Source organism: Schistosoma haematobium, chromosome 2, assembly GCF_000699445.3.
Source record: "Schistosoma haematobium chromosome 2, whole genome shotgun sequence".
NCBI classification, from domain to species: Eukaryota; Metazoa; Platyhelminthes; class Trematoda; order Strigeidida; family Schistosomatidae; genus Schistosoma; species Schistosoma haematobium.
Window position 1 is genome coordinate 44,239,483 of NC_067197.1, and position 16,608 is coordinate 44,256,090.

Consider the following 16,608-nt stretch of genomic DNA (forward strand, 5'->3'; position numbering starts at 1 on the left):
CGGTTGAACTTCACCAGTCACGACATATTGATATTAGAGAAAAAGAAAGTTGAACTGTGACACGTGACAACACAACATTATGCTCAGTTAAACAAGCTAGTTGTTACCTGGTTGCAATATCTCTATGGATAGAGAGTTAAATTTTCTAAGTGAAAAGCACTGAGTTGTTGTAGTCATGGTGTAAATATAGGGATATAGTCATGTTAACAAAGAGGAAAATCTCAAATCTTAACAGATTTATCAATATTGGTTGACTAATATCTTTTAAAATTTACTTGAATTCATCGGGCAAGTATGTTCTGGTCTTCTTTTTAGAAGGTAGAAATAAATAAACAAATGTCTATTTACAGTTTACTTATTTTGATTAGACCATATGAGAAGAGAATGCTTGACTACTCTGATTACTAAATTATCATCACAGTATCCCAAATTGATTTATATTGTGGGTGTCTATCACTTGGTTGATAAGTCTGTTTATCATACTCATATTTAATAGTTGAATTTCTGAGTCAGTTGTAGCCAGATCAACATAGAAAACCCGGAAGCACTGGACGGCTGTTTTATCCTAGTATGGAACTCCTCAGTAGTGCACATCCAAGATCATGCACGCGTGATTAGAAACCAGGGCCTTCGATCTCGCACTCTAATGCTTAACCTCTAGATAACTCAGCTGACATCTAACGTTGGTAATGTCTAAATTCAACCAACTCATGAAATTACGCCACCCTCCACCATTATTAGACATTAACACCATTGAATGTCCTGGGTTCGGATCCAGCGTGTGGGATCGTAGACGCGCAATGCTGAAGAGTCCCATACTAGGATGAAACGGTCATCCAGTACTTCCAGGTTTGTCATGATGATTTAACTTCAAATGACCCATGAATTTAATTATAAAACTATTAAAATCTCCACAAACCCCCCCCTTCTGATAATATCTCATATTGTATGTGCATAGGACAATGATATTGAACAAATGTCAGTTCAATACAAGTATCCCTACATGTATATCTCATAGATAATTAGATGTAAGGATTATTATAAGCTCTACTTATACATTGATTAACATAATGCTAATCAGTGTTTATGCAAATATACACCATTTACAACTTGTTAATCTATTCATTAGTTAATTGTACCATTACTGATGAATATATTCAACATAAGTATCATAGTACTTCTATTGGAATACTTTAATTCTATGAAAGATATAATATGAATTTATAATGATCATCTAGATTTGTATGACATTTAGACAAATTTCTAGTAAATAAGATAGCTTAGAAGATATTAAGTTCTTTTAATTAAAGTTCCAGTTTGTATAAAACGGTTTATAACTTGGGGACCCAACACTATTTCATCGGGGGTGGATGGTACAGAGGATAAAATTAGAAGATCTAAATTTAGGATCTAAACTTCGAGTCTTCATAAAAAAGGGAGGGGTGTAAGGACAGCCCACGAATAAAGTTGGAGAAGCTCTAAAAAGCTTGGAAATAGTCAAAGATATTCTATCCAAACATTCCAGAATCTCTACGTGTAGCTTCCATATTGGACAAATGATGAAAAACTCCTGTATGCGGATTTTATTTTTACTAAGAACTATAAATACATGACAGTTTTGTACCATAATTGACACTGTTTAGCATTCTTCTCACTTGTCGTCTATTTTTTCATTTGCGAATTGAAGGGTTCTAGTGTTCGACTGCTCAAGTTGTACGCAGTATATCAAGATATAACAGGTTATGGAATCCCTTGAATATTACGATTTGTCTAAGATAAATATCATCAGTAACAGTGGTTAATATTCACTCACTGATTGAACTAAGAAAATGTAAACTATTCAATGTTGATTTAGTTGTCTTAAGATTAAACATTTATCATGAGACCTAAACATCACTGTAGAATGAATTCAGTTGATTTAGCTAACAAGCTGTTAACACAACAACTAGTTGTATCTAAGGTATAATCTACTTTGTGAAAGAGAGTAGACTGTTTAATAATCTTTCTTTTCGACGAATCACATTGCTAGACATTAACACCATTGGATGTCCTGGGTTCGAATCCCGCAAGCGGGATCTTGGATGCTCACTGCTGAGGAGTCTCATACTAGGATGAAACGGCCATCCAGTGCTTCCAGATTTTCCATAGTGGTCTAGCTTCAATCAACTCATGATTTCGACTATTGAACTGACTAAAACCTCCACAAAACCCCTTCTGATAAATCACTATTTATGAAGTATCTGATCATCGTTTAGTTACTCTAGTAATTTAATCAAATCTAATCTTTTCACATAAGATAAACCACTTAACTAGTTATAAAATATTATGAATATAGTTGTTATTCGTAAGACGATTCAAATCGACTGAATGAAGTACAACTTGTTGGGATGGTTTCCGAGATCTACGACAGAGCCTCCAAAGACTCTGAAGGAGCCGGAGAGTTTCCATGTAATCAGAACGTAATGTAGCTGTATTAAGTATTAGTGTGACATGCTACTATTGGACAGCAGAATAACGTACTTCTTTACGGAGTGGCTGATTCTGATATTGATATAACAAACGCTATTATCTATAAATACCCATGATTCTCTGTACATTTTGATTCTTATCCATCAAGAACTTCTCCAGTCTTCTGTATTTTGATTTGCGACAGCGGTGTTCTAAGTAAACACCAAGTTTAATTTTAATAGTTAAATTTATGAGTCGATATAAGCTAGACCATCATGGAAAACCTGGTATCATTTGACGGTCGTTTCATCCTGGTATGGGGCCTCTTCAGCTGTGTGTATCCACGACTCCACAAACGGGATTCGAACCCAGAAGCTTAGGTTTTGCGTATGGATGCTTAACCTTTCAGTTCACTGAGCCAGCATTCAACGATGTTATTGTCTAATTTCAACCAGTCCACTAAGTTTTATACTTATTTTAAATCAATAAACAAGGTTTTGAATTGTTTTATTCTACCAATTAACTTAAAGAAAAAACTTGACCTAATTAATCTATGCCAAAACATTTTATACAATTTCTCTTATAAAAAATAACAAAAAAATATGGCTTTTCATTAAATCGTCACCACATTTTGCTCTCTACTAGTATTGATTAGAAATAGACTCAAAGATGTTTGTTTTTTACCGGATCTATTATCTTATTTATTTATTTAAACACATAAATATTGGTACAAAGGGGCACCGAATACATGTGCGCTACATAAGTCACTTGATTTGTGTGTGGGCTATGATGCTGTCCGGGTGCCCAAACTGAAGCAGATGGTTTTCTTAGATGGCCACAACCAAAGCCTTCGACCTAAAGGTCTGATCCACAAAGAAGTAGAGTAACTTCAGGAGATGCAGTCTCATGGTAGCCGGTCACCAACGATCGGCTCATACGCCATTTATTCCTTTAGGATCCTTGAGTCCATGTACACCACTAGTTTTGAATGAGGGTTTTCCATCTCTCCTTGGTAGATCCTCCATATCCATCAACCGGGTTAGAGCACGAGATATTCGCTTTTCGTCGCCTCAATCTTGTAAACAACAGTACTGCGCTAGAAGGAAGTGAGTGGGACTTGTGTGGTACTGGCCGTATACGAGTGACCGTGTGAGAGAATTTGGAGAGGGAGAGTGGACTCCCCAAACTCTCGGCTGTACCAGGACATTTAAGTCTTGTTACATTGTTCAACATCGATATTAATATGAGGGAGTGAGAAAGAAACAGTCTGGTTTCTAGTACAAGTGAATCATAATTATATTTCAGAATAAGTAATTAATAAAGTTTAAGCGTTCATGCTTGAGACCTATAGGTCGTAGGTTGGAATCTCGTAAGGCGGTTTCGTGTATGCACACTGCTGACGAGTCCCACAATCGGATATAACGGCCGTCCAGTGCTTTCAAATTTTTCATGTTGATCTAGCTTCAACTCACTTATGATCTCAACTATTTCAAATAAATACAATTTTTTTAGAATTTTTTACTAATCATTATATTAATAGTATAATAATATAGTTGTCGTGGCCCGGATAGCCTAGTGGTAAGGTCTTTGACTGTGAAACTGGATGAGACTGAATCGAATCCGTCAGACAGCACCAATTCCTTTAAGATTACATGTACACATTGCTGACGAATGCCAAGTAATACGAAACCCGTGTCCAGGGTTTTCTATTGACTACCTTTAATCACCATCCAATTATCCACAATTTTTCAGACAAATCAATATCTAAATTCATTGATTCTATGCTGTTTTAATGGATTTGATTTGTTCTCCCTAAATTTATTTTCTTATTGCTGTTTTTCTGTTAGGGTTTTTCTCCTTTTTTCTCTTTTTTGTTGTTGTAAGATTTATCGATTTATTTTTGGATTGAAAAATAAGCGAGTTAGTTTTCTACTGGATGGGGTCGCTAACTCCATACCCAACCCTCCTCTTTTATCCGGGTTTGGGACCGGTAGTAACCCTAGAAAAGCTACAGGCGGAATTATTAGATTTTACAAAATTTTAATTGAGATCTCCCTATAGATTTGGAAAAAAAGATCAAATCTATGGATTCTAGACATAGTTATGAAAAGATCCAATCTTATTGATTTAACCATTGAACGAGAACATAAATGGGGACAATCAAATAGATTAGGAGATAAGATTATAGAATCCTTTAGTAAAATCTGTGAATTATATAGTAAACGCCCGATTTGCATAATGTCATTCAATTCTTTCGTTTCCATACCAACCATTGTTTGTCCTCATTCTTTCTTTTTCAATCTTCTTAACCTTATACCACCAGGTATTTCACTTTCGATCGATGATATATACTACTTATATCTGTCGACATTAGTAGCACACATCACATTATTATTATCACTTGTTTAGTTTGGTGTAGATTTAGATAACAAGAAGACTAGAGGAAAGTAAACTACGACATAATTTCAATCTATGTGATTGTTAACTCTTAAGCTGGTCTATATCAAGAAGTTTAGACTTGTTAGTTAGGACTCGTTCGATAACAGAAATATATATCCTCGGCAATATTGGGTAATACTATTTGAAATCGGTTGTTGAGTTACAGTTGGATTCAGTTTTCATCCTGCATCTAACTTTTTAATCTAGTTTTATACCATACTCTTGGTTCTTTGATCCCATTCGTTTCCTTTTAAACTATCAGTCAGTCAGTCAGTCAATCAGTCAGTCAGTCAGTCGAGTACAACGTAGGGCCAGGCACATATATGCATCGGTCCAAGTTGCCACACCTCATTCATTAGCACAACAAGATGAACACCGAATCCATAGAAGTAGTTAATGCAATGATAGTAATATATAAATAAAAGTTTGCATATAAGGACATAGTACAGGAAGAAAGAATTAGTTCGTAGAGAGAAAGATATGAAGCCACTTTAATCTCTTAGTTTGAGGGAAGACGGAGAGTGTATACACCGACGCCATTGTGATCGATTCTGAGCCATATCACCGAGAATCTCCAATAAGTGGTTACGATAGTCGCGCGGACTCCAACCAAGTAGTCTGCATCTACCAACTATATTTCGTATTTGAACTCTACTAAAATATATTTTATTATTCTTTCTACTTTACTTTTCATCTTTTTGGTAATACTTGTTTCACTCCAACAATCTTTGAACTTGCCATAGTTTCTCAATAAGGCTTTAGGAACCAGATCTATAAATTAGTTACAGGTTGGTATATGATCGTTTGTTAGTATAGGGGCAAATGTTGATATCACTGTATTTGATAGTATTATTATCAGAAGGGGTTTTTTGGAGATTTTTAAGAAACTTCACTGATTGAAATCATGAGTCATTTGAAGCTAGACCACCATGGAAAACCTGGAAGCGCTGGCCAACCGTTTCGTCCTAGTATGGGACCCCTCGACAGTGCGCATCCACGACCCCGCCCTCCGCGAAATTCGAACCCAGCACCTATCAGTCTTGCGTGCGAGCGCTTGACCATTAGACCATTGAGCCGGCCGGCATCCGACGGTGTTAACGTCTAACTAAAATTGATCCACAAAGTTGTGCCACCGTACACCATTGTCTTCAGTGAGTTGATATCTCACAACAGATCTGGTTGAACTCCACTGGTAACGGCTTCTCACTAGAACTCCAGGAGTATCTCTTGAAGTGAGTCACTAATGAGCAGATGATTATTATCAGAATAGGTTTTGTGGAGATTTTAGAAATCTGACTGATTGAAATCATGAATCAATTGAAGCTAGACCACCATGAAAAACCTGGAAGCACTGGACAGCCGTTTCGTCCTAGTATTACACTATTGACTAACTTTAGTTTGATAACCATTGAAAGTTTAGTTATTATTAGAATGTTTATTACTGAAGAATCTCATACTAGAACAAAACCGTTATTCATCACTTATCTGTTTTTAATGTTTCTCTATCCAAAATCAGCTCGTACCACAAGTTATCTAATTTTTGAACTGAAGATTTTGTAATCTTACACACACATATACATATATATATATATATATATATATATATATATACATATACATATATATATATATATATATATACCATGGGATTGGATTCAGTCACGCTCAAATGTGTGTATGTCTATGTATTAGTGAAGAGAAAAGAATAGGGAAAAATACTATAACGCACTGTGGTACCACGTTTTGTCTGTTACAAGTATTAAACTAAAGTTTTCATCCAAAGGTATTAGTTATAAATTTGGGGTGGGGGCGGAGGTAGGGGTATGAATTTTCTCGTTTCTAAGTTGGGAAAACCTGTATTGTTATTGCACATTTTGCGTGTACAGTATTGAAATCTGTCAATCAATAAAGAAATGTTATTTAGAGTTAGCCAGGAAACAATATGATTCATTCATGATTATCAGATAAGCGGAATAGCTTTTTGTCAATGAATGATAGAAAGTAATGTAATTACAGAAAAACAATATGATGGGAAGTCACGTTGACCACAAGTAAGATATTAAGTATAGTTCTATGATATTTCATTTGAAAAACTGTCAACAGTTTGAAGCTAATCCGTCGTCAGCTTCAACAATGACTTACATAATCACAGTTAATATTGGTTGAATAGTTAAAGGAAACGGTGTAAATAATTGTCAAGATCTTTCTTGTCACCTATGGAATTATTAAAAGTTAGGAAGCAGTAGATACTAAGACCTCTCATCACTGTACTGATGAGTTGCATGATCATCATGCTACATCAAAACGAATGATTACAGTTGAAATTATACCGTTGAACGTTTACCTAGTAGGCTTAAGAATTATAAGTTAGTTGCAAGACTTTCAAGTCTCAGATTTGACTCCTTATGGGTTCATAGATAGGCGCTGCTCCATAACAACACAAGATAGTTGTCCAGTGGTACTCCAAGTGAAATTGTAATCGATAAAAAACAACTTCTTTCAGAGAGAATATCCAAATGTGAAAAAGAAAGAGATTCAGCAAGTGAATAAGTGAAAGGTAGATCAATAAGGTCATACCTAATGAAAATAATGAAATAAATAAACTGATTACTATGACTGATAAGCAATCAATAGTTTCTACATTACAAGTTGATATCTCACAAAGAACTATTGGGACATCCAGAAGTACTCCTAGTCCATCATTGATTAACTACTTAAGTTTCAACATTGTTGACAAAATCGATTACTAATAATGAGTTGAATAGTTCATAGAAACTTCATTAAACTCAAAGATATGCTTCATTCAAATTTAGAATGATTAATTTCCACGTAAAAGATTAACCGAAAGCCATGAATGTTATGGGTTCAATCTCTAATCGGACATTAGTTTTAGGGATCTCATACACGAACAAAATAACTACTCAGTATTTCCTGGTTTTCATTGTTTGTCTAACTAAATATAATCTGTGATGAGGAACTTTAAATCTAACAATCTCTATCATTGTTATGAGCAGAGTTCATTTAATAGTTAAGTTTACGAGTCGATTAAAACTAGACCAACATGAAAAACCCGGCAGAACTAGATGGACGTTTCATCTTAATATCAGATTCCTCAGTATTGTGCACCCACAATCTCGCTAGCGGTATTCGAAACCAGGGCCTTCAATATCGCGCACGAACACCTAATTTCTAAACCGCTGAGCTAGCATCTGACGGTGTTAATGTCTAACTTTAACCAATCCACGAAATCACTCCACCGTCCACCATTGCCTTAAGTGGGTTGCTGCCTCACAACAAACACGGTTGAGTTCCACTGATCACGGCTTCTCACTAGAACTCTAGGAAATATCTCATGAAACCAGTCGGTCGCTCAATATCGTGACTCATTGGATTTAGACATTAGCAGAGTCAGATGCCAGAGCAGTGTGCTAGAAGTTAATCGTTCGTGCTCGAGATCGAAGGTCGTGTGTTCGGATCCCACAGGTGTGATCATGAATGCACACTTCTGACGAGCTCAATACTAGTACGATAAAGCCGTCCAATGCTTTCGGGTTTTCCCTGGTGATCTGGATTGAATAAACTCATGAATTCAACTATAAAACAATTTAATTATGATTTAATTAGACCAAGTTGAATGAAAGCCTACGTTATTACTTTCAACTACTTACAAGTAGAATGTATTTAAATGTATCCATTTCTTACCATTACTAGTTTACTATAAAACATGAAACTTACTTATTATGTATATATGTTGAATATTGGTCCACCAGGGTGCTTGGTACTTGCATGGTTACGTCACAGGATTGAGCTGTACTATTCAGATTATAGCATTAAAGCCTATATGGTGTATAGTTCTCCTGTGAAGCAGGATTGAGCTATACTGCTCGGGTTATAAAAGTTAACCTTGGATGGTGTCTGGCTCTTCTGTTAAACGGGATTGAGCTGTACTGTTTGAGTTGTCACGTGAAAGTCTAGATGATATCTGGTTCTCCTGAAAACCAATGTAAACTTACCTTGGCTCACAAGGGTATATTATATAACTATAATGTTGAATATACAATCGAAATTTATTCCATTTTTCTAATATTACAGAATAATGGAAAAATACCAAAATCAAAGAAACCAAAATTACTTACTAAAGATGAAGCAACAAACGAGGTAATTACAGTGACAACAAAGGTTATTGAAGGTTAGTAACAATTTGTGAGCATTTTGATATCATTATTATTACTATTATTGCTATTACATCTATTATGTAATCTGTCTAAATACACAATAACTTATGAAGCATTATGTAATCAAGAATAAATTATTGATTGAAAGTAGGTTTTCCTCATGACGTGATAGTATGTACAACATTTTTGAACTATTGACCTTAGAAAAGGAATCATTTCAAGTGACTTCTAATCATAAAGGATTAAGCAGACGATCTTGCCCTCCTATCGCAATCGCTACAACAAATGCAGGAGAAAACGACCAGTGTAGCAGCAGCCTCAGCAGTAGTAGGTCTCAATATACACAAAGGGAAAAGGAAGATTCTCCGATACAACACAGCATGCACCAATCCAATCACAATTGACGGAGAAGATTTGGAAGATGTAAAACCCTTTATATATTTGGGCAGCATCATTGATGAACAGGGTGGATCTGATGCAGATGTGAAGGTGCGGATCGGAAAAGCAAGAGCAGCATATTTACAACTGAAGAACATCTGGAACTCAAAACAACTGTCAACCAACACCACGGTCAGGATTTTCAATACAAATGTCAAGACATTTCTACTGTATGGGGCAGAAACCTGGAGAACTACGAAAGTCATCATCCAGAAAATACAGGTGTTTATTAACAGTTGTCTACGCAAAATATTTCGGATTCGTTGGCCAGACACTATTAACAACAACCTACTGTTGGAGAGAACAAACCAGATCCCAGCGGAAGAAGAAATCAGGAAGAAGCACTGGAAGTGGATAGGATACACATTGAGGAAAGCACCCAACTGCGTCACAAGACAAGCCCTCACATGGAATCCTGAAGGCCGAAGGAAAAGAGTAAGACCAAAGAACACATTACGCCGGGAAATGGAGATAGACATGAGAGAAATGAACAAGAATTGGATGGAACTAGAAAAGAAGGTCCAGGACAGAGTGGGTTGGAGAATGCTGGTGGGCGGCCTATGCTCCATTGGGAGTAACAGGCAAAAGTAAGTAAGTAAGTAAGTAAGTAAAAACATGATTATTATGATGAGGTATTCATCAAGTTACGTAACAATGTTATTTTATTAAGACTTTCCCAGTGTAAGAAGTATTAAGAAGAAATATTGGTAAGACTTTAACTTATGGACGAACCAATCAGATTTGAAGTGATAGGTCTTGGATTTCGGTGCGAAATTCATGTATCCATTTGGTTAAATGGCATCTTGACATTTTAGTTGATGTCATTTCGTGATGACAAACCGTAAATCTGATTCTTAACTTTAACCATCAACTATGAATTATAAACCTTATTCTTTAAACTACTTTCTAACCATCATTTAACCCTAGTGATACAATACATGTATGTAATTGTGTGTATATTTGAATGGGTAAGCAAAATATGATATTTACAATGTTGTGAAATAGATCTGATTTTTATATATGTGTTAGTGATATGAGATTTGAACAAACTCAACTTGGACAGATAGGTTAAACCCAGGTTGTCTATTCATTGCGATGGAGTCAGCTAATTATTTCCCTTAATGATTGGGGATATCTTTTCAAATTATTCATTTTCTGAAGAAGAGAAATATCAGATATTCAGTTTTCTACTTATTAGAATGTTTCACTCTGGGACTCGAACTTAATACCGTTCGCTTAAAATGCGATATCCACTTAGCTATTGAGTCCTGATACCTACATGCTTATGCAAGGGGGTTTATATTCACTTGGTATTGTTTACTTGAATCTTCCCATTGATCTGTTTAGGACTACAATTGATCAGTCTCTTATTGGCATATGTACATACTGTGCGCATCGCCTCAATATTGCCTTCATTCACAAGCATTCTAAGCAAAGATGGATGGTGGCTACCAGTGGAATCCAGGATGTGCCTTTCGTCTTATTTATGACTCGTCAGCTGGACGTGCCGTTCGCTTCAAACTTCATCTCATTATCCAGTTCGAGTCCCAGAGCGAACACTGTAATACAGGTACATCTAGCTGATGAGTCCTAAGTAAGACGAAACGCTCTTTAACCTGCATTCCGCTAATAGCCATCATTCAGTTTTTTCTTATAATATCTCTTTATTTTTATTTAAATTCATGAAGAAATAAATGAATTTAATATGTATGTGACGATAAATTCTTTCTGATCTCATTGATGAGAAACACAAGAAGTAACAAAACTCTTGTTCGTATGTTTTCCTTGTCCCTAGTCATCACGAGAAACAAGTGAATAATACTACAGAATTAATCGATGTTCATAAGTACACATAGGTATATAATAATATAAAGGGATGTTATGGAAGCATAATAGGTCGTAAACATTTATGTATGAACATAAATAGTAGCTAGTCGCTGTTAAGAAACTGTACTTATACACATGAAGAAGGTTTGTAGCTTAGGTGGATGATTTTAATGACGTTTCGTTCTTTGAGCTAAATGATTCGGTCGTGAAGTTTTCATTATTCTTTTGAACGATATCATCAGTACAAACTTCAGTGAGACTATAATTTATGGACGACCTTTGAACGAATCTTAGGTGAGCTTGAGAAATATTGATCAATCAGCAAGCAATCAGTATAGAGTCGAAACCTATTATACAAAACCAAAGAAATAAAGTGGATACATTTCTTATACATGGTTCAAAAAGTTGTCATTGTTAGAAAGAGGTTCACAGGTTCTAAAATCGTAATGAACGCAGTAGAGGAAATCATCCATACGGCTGCAGAATAGTTAGCCTCTGGAGTCACCATAACGTTTCGTATACTCATTCAGCCTCGAACACATAGCTTCATGATTGCCTGCGTGTACTCCGATTGTTCAGAACACAAAATGTCACTTGTACATAACGATACGATGCAATTAACCAAGCCTATGAGATGGTCTGTACGCTCTCCAAACATCCTCATATATTGTAGTGGCTGGCCGCAAACAGTGTTAATGGTGCTTTTGTGATCCAGTTAGCAATCATTGTCATAATTTGCCTCAGTTAGGATTTATATATAGGGTTTTCATCACGAACTGAAATTAGCTATAATGCTACAAATCTATTCAGCCAAATGGATGAAAGGCTTCCGCGCCAAAATCCGAGATGTGTTATCTTATACCTGATTGATTCGTCCACAAATTATAGTCTCGCCGTTTTATTTGTTATAGCCACTCACTTATCACGTTTTGCACGAAATCTCTTATGAACCGATCGTTCGTTAGCATTAGGCCCCGAAGTTGGCCTCGCAACCATAAAATCTCTCAAACGCTTCTGATTGTCTCGTCCATAAATTAGAGTCTCACTCAAACTTCAAGTAGAACTGAAGTGTTCAAAGTGTTCTCCATATTTATATATATAAGAGAGAGAGAGAGAGAAGAAGGATGAAAGCTCAACGACCAATCTATCCAGTTCATATAACCACACATGTTTTGAATATTCACAATGATCAATCTATAATTTTATTACAACACAACTGTTTATTCTTTCTTCCTTACGTTCGAATAAACATATGATATTCTTTGCAGTACATTACAACATAAATCAATTCCATTGTAAAATATGTTATTTTACAATGAATGACGAAAGAGATTACAATTACTCTACCTATTTACAACTAAAGTATGACATAACAGAAAAAAAACAATCTGGTTGTAATGTATACTTCGAGATGTTTTTTCGAAAACATACGTTGAATCATTTTAATACTGATTTTGAATAGTACTACTAACTAAATAACAGTAGTAAGAAGAATTAGAACTAACGTATTGATGATATAACTGATCATAAAATAGAATATGTGAACGAATATAAGAACTGTTTATTGATTGATCAATTACATCATCAACATCATCATCATCATCATCATCATCATCATCATCATCATCATCATCATCATCATCATCATCATCATCATCATCATCATCATCATCATCATCATCATCATCATCATCATCATCATCATCATCATCATCATCATCATCATCATCATCATCATCATCATCATCATCATCATCATCATCATCATCATCATCATCATCATCATCATCATCATCATCATCATCATCATCATCATCATCATCATCATCATCATCATCATCATCATCATCATCATCATCATCATCATCATCATCATCATCATCATCATCATCATCATCATCATCATCATCATCATCATCATCATCATCATCATCATCATCATCATCATCATCATCATCATCATCATCATCATCATCATCATCATCATCATCATCATCATCATCATCATCATCATCATCATCATCATCATCATCATCATCATCATCATCATCATCATCATCATCATCATCATCATCATCATCATCATCATCATCATCATCATCATCATCATCATCATCATCATCATCATCATCATCATCATCATCATCATCATCATCATCATCATCATCATCATCATCATCATCATCATCATCATCATCATCATCATCATCATCATCATCATCATCATCATCATCATCATCATCATCATCATCATCATCATCATCATCATCATCATCATCATCATCATCATCATCATCATCATCATCATCATCATCATCATCATCATCATCATCATCATCATCATCATCATCATCATCATCATCATCATCATCATCATCATCATCATCATCATCATCATCATCATCATCATCATCATCATCATCATCATCATCATCATCATCATCATCATCATCATCATCATCATCATCATCATCATCATCATCATCATCATCATCATCATCATCATCATCATCATCATCATCATCATCATCATCATCATCATCATCATCATCATCATCATCATCATCATCATCATCATCATCATCATCATCATCATCATCATCATCATCATCATCATCATCATCATCATCATCATCATCATCATCATCATCATCATCATCATCATCATCATCATCATCATCATCATCATCATCATCATCATCATCATCATCATCATCATCATCATCATCATCATCATCATCATCATCATCATCATCATCATCATCATCATCATCATCATCATCATCATCATCATCATCATCATCATCATCATCATCATCATCATCATCATCATCATCATCATCATCATCATCATCATCATCATCATCATCATCATCATCATCATCATCATCATCATCATCATCATCATCATCATCATCATCATCGGTTGTGTTATTGATTGGGCACGTGCATATAATTACAAATGCAGTTAAAATCAAACAGGCTTCTCAACACTCACTCAGCGAGTTTCCCATGCAAGTTAGAAAATAAGCGCATGTTTAAAAATGCTTTCATCATCATCATCATCATCATCATCATCATCATCATCATCATCATCATCATCATCATCATCATCATCTTTTTGTTGTACATGAATAGCAGGTAATATGAGGTAATAGAAAAATAGTGTACTGATCAGATAGTAGTGAACAAAAAGTGAATTTTCTATAAAAACAAAGTGATTATAGTTTGATTATGATATGATCATGTATATCATTTTTATTCAAAAACGTTAACAAAATGACCTTAGTCATGTTAAATTCAATGAATACATATGACAATATAAATAATCAATTATGAATGGGTAAGTAAGTAAATAAGTAAGTAAGTAAATAAGTCCCCGGTTGTCATTTACCTTCTACTGAAGAACAGTTGGTAGTTTAATTTCATATGACGTTAGTGTCAGTATTGTGTTCATTCATTAAGCTAATGTACAAGATTGAATCATACCCTTACTTGTTTAGATCAAATAATACAATGAACTATAGATCTACATACTTCTAAGATTCATCTTCAAGTCCATCTATTGAACCTTTTTTTTTGTTACTATATATTCTTACAATAGTGTTCAAGAACATCTTCTGAACTTCATCTTTTACATTCTTTTTTTCTATACTTAGATAAATCTGAACCGCCTATAACAACTGACGAATCAATCAATAATCATATTATACCCATTGATAATGAAACGATTAAACTACGTTCACATATATCTATCTTAGAACCAGCACCATCTAATTATGAATTACCTAAACCATTATCTATGTCACCTACAATGAATATTTCATCAAATTCAATTAAACCAACATTAGATCCATCTACATTTACTAAACAACTGATTATTAATAAATCAACATTAGATGATAATCATATTGCTCAACCTGTTGATAGTATAGCACGTGAATTAGCTAGAAGTCATACTAAACCAGCAACATGGAAAGATTTATATTGGTCATTAATTGGTAAACGTAATCTAATCAATGATGAATTAAAAGTTAAAGCATTATTTTCATGGTTATGTTCAATACCAGTTGGTTCCATACCATTTTTAACTTATGATGAATTACAACAAGCTGAACAAGATGATATACAATATGCGAAAGAAGCTTTAAAGAATAAATCGAAAAAATTAAAATTAGATTCACCAGAATTTATATTAAATGAAATGTCATATGGTAAAGCAACATATCTTCAAGTAAGTGATTTTGTTTATCTTTTCTAAATTCACATTGCCCCCAAATGCCCCTTGGTACGGCCAAGAGTGAGGAGAGTCAGCTCCCATTCTCGAAATGCTGTCACATGCCAGGGAAGTCCTACTCACTGCCTTCTCGTGTCATTAATGTTGTTTACGAAATCTAGAGGACGAAAAGCGAATATCCGGCGCTTCAACCGGGCACATGGATATGGATGGTCCACCTAGGAGAGTTGGAAAACCCTCATTTCGAACCAATGATATAAATGGGCTCCAGTATCCTGCGGAAACAAATGGCGTATGAACCAATCGTTGGTCACCAGTTACTATTGGAATACATCTCCTTACGATGCTCCATTATCTTGTGGATCAGACCTTCAAATCGAAGGCTCCGAGTGTGGCCTCCTAAGAACACCACCTGCTTCGGTTTGGGCACCCGAGCAGTACCATAGCCCTCACACATATCAAATGAGATTTGTGTGTCGCATATGTATTTGGTGCCCCTTGCACCAATATCTACGTGTTAAAATAATATAATAATAAATAAAGGATAATCATTTGGCGTATGAAATTGAGGCTTTTCATATAGTCTTAGTTTCCTGTCTGTGAAAAGTTGAACGGTTCAGGCCATAGGAACACGATAATGATTAAGTTAGAAAGCAAAACACAATATATGTTAATCCATTGAGATTATGTTGTAGTGAAGAAGAATACAAGTAGGGACAATCGAATGTAATTGAATATAAAATTACAAAGCATCATAGTAAAATCTGAGAATGATACAGTAAGTACTTCATTTGCAAAAAAATACCAATCAATTGTCCCAGACTTCATTGTTCTTTCAGTCCCACACCACTCACTCCTTTTTTTGTTATCATTCCCTTCTCTTTGATCTTATTAACCTTCTACCTTCAAGCATTTTACTTACGATTGATGATATATACTATTTATTATTTATTTATTTTAACACATAGATATTGGTACAAGAGGGCACCAAATACATATGCGACACACAAATCTCATTTGATATGTGTGAGGGATGTGGTACTG

The 16,608-nt window shown here is 35.0% G+C and overlaps 1 protein-coding gene across 1 annotated transcript in view; it reads left to right on the forward strand.

The window, feature by feature from the left end:
- Positions 1-16,608, forward strand: part of CCDC39_1 (Coiled-coil domain-containing protein 39) — a 62,038-nt gene that overhangs the window by 30,986 nt on the left and 14,444 nt on the right. The window contains exons 4-5 of the mRNA XM_051215314.1: positions 8,980-9,076; positions 14,987-15,561. Coding sequence (XP_051068524.1) covers positions 8,980-9,076; positions 14,987-15,561 — 672 coding nt within the window. The remainder of the gene's footprint in view (positions 1-8,979; positions 9,077-14,986; positions 15,562-16,608) is intronic.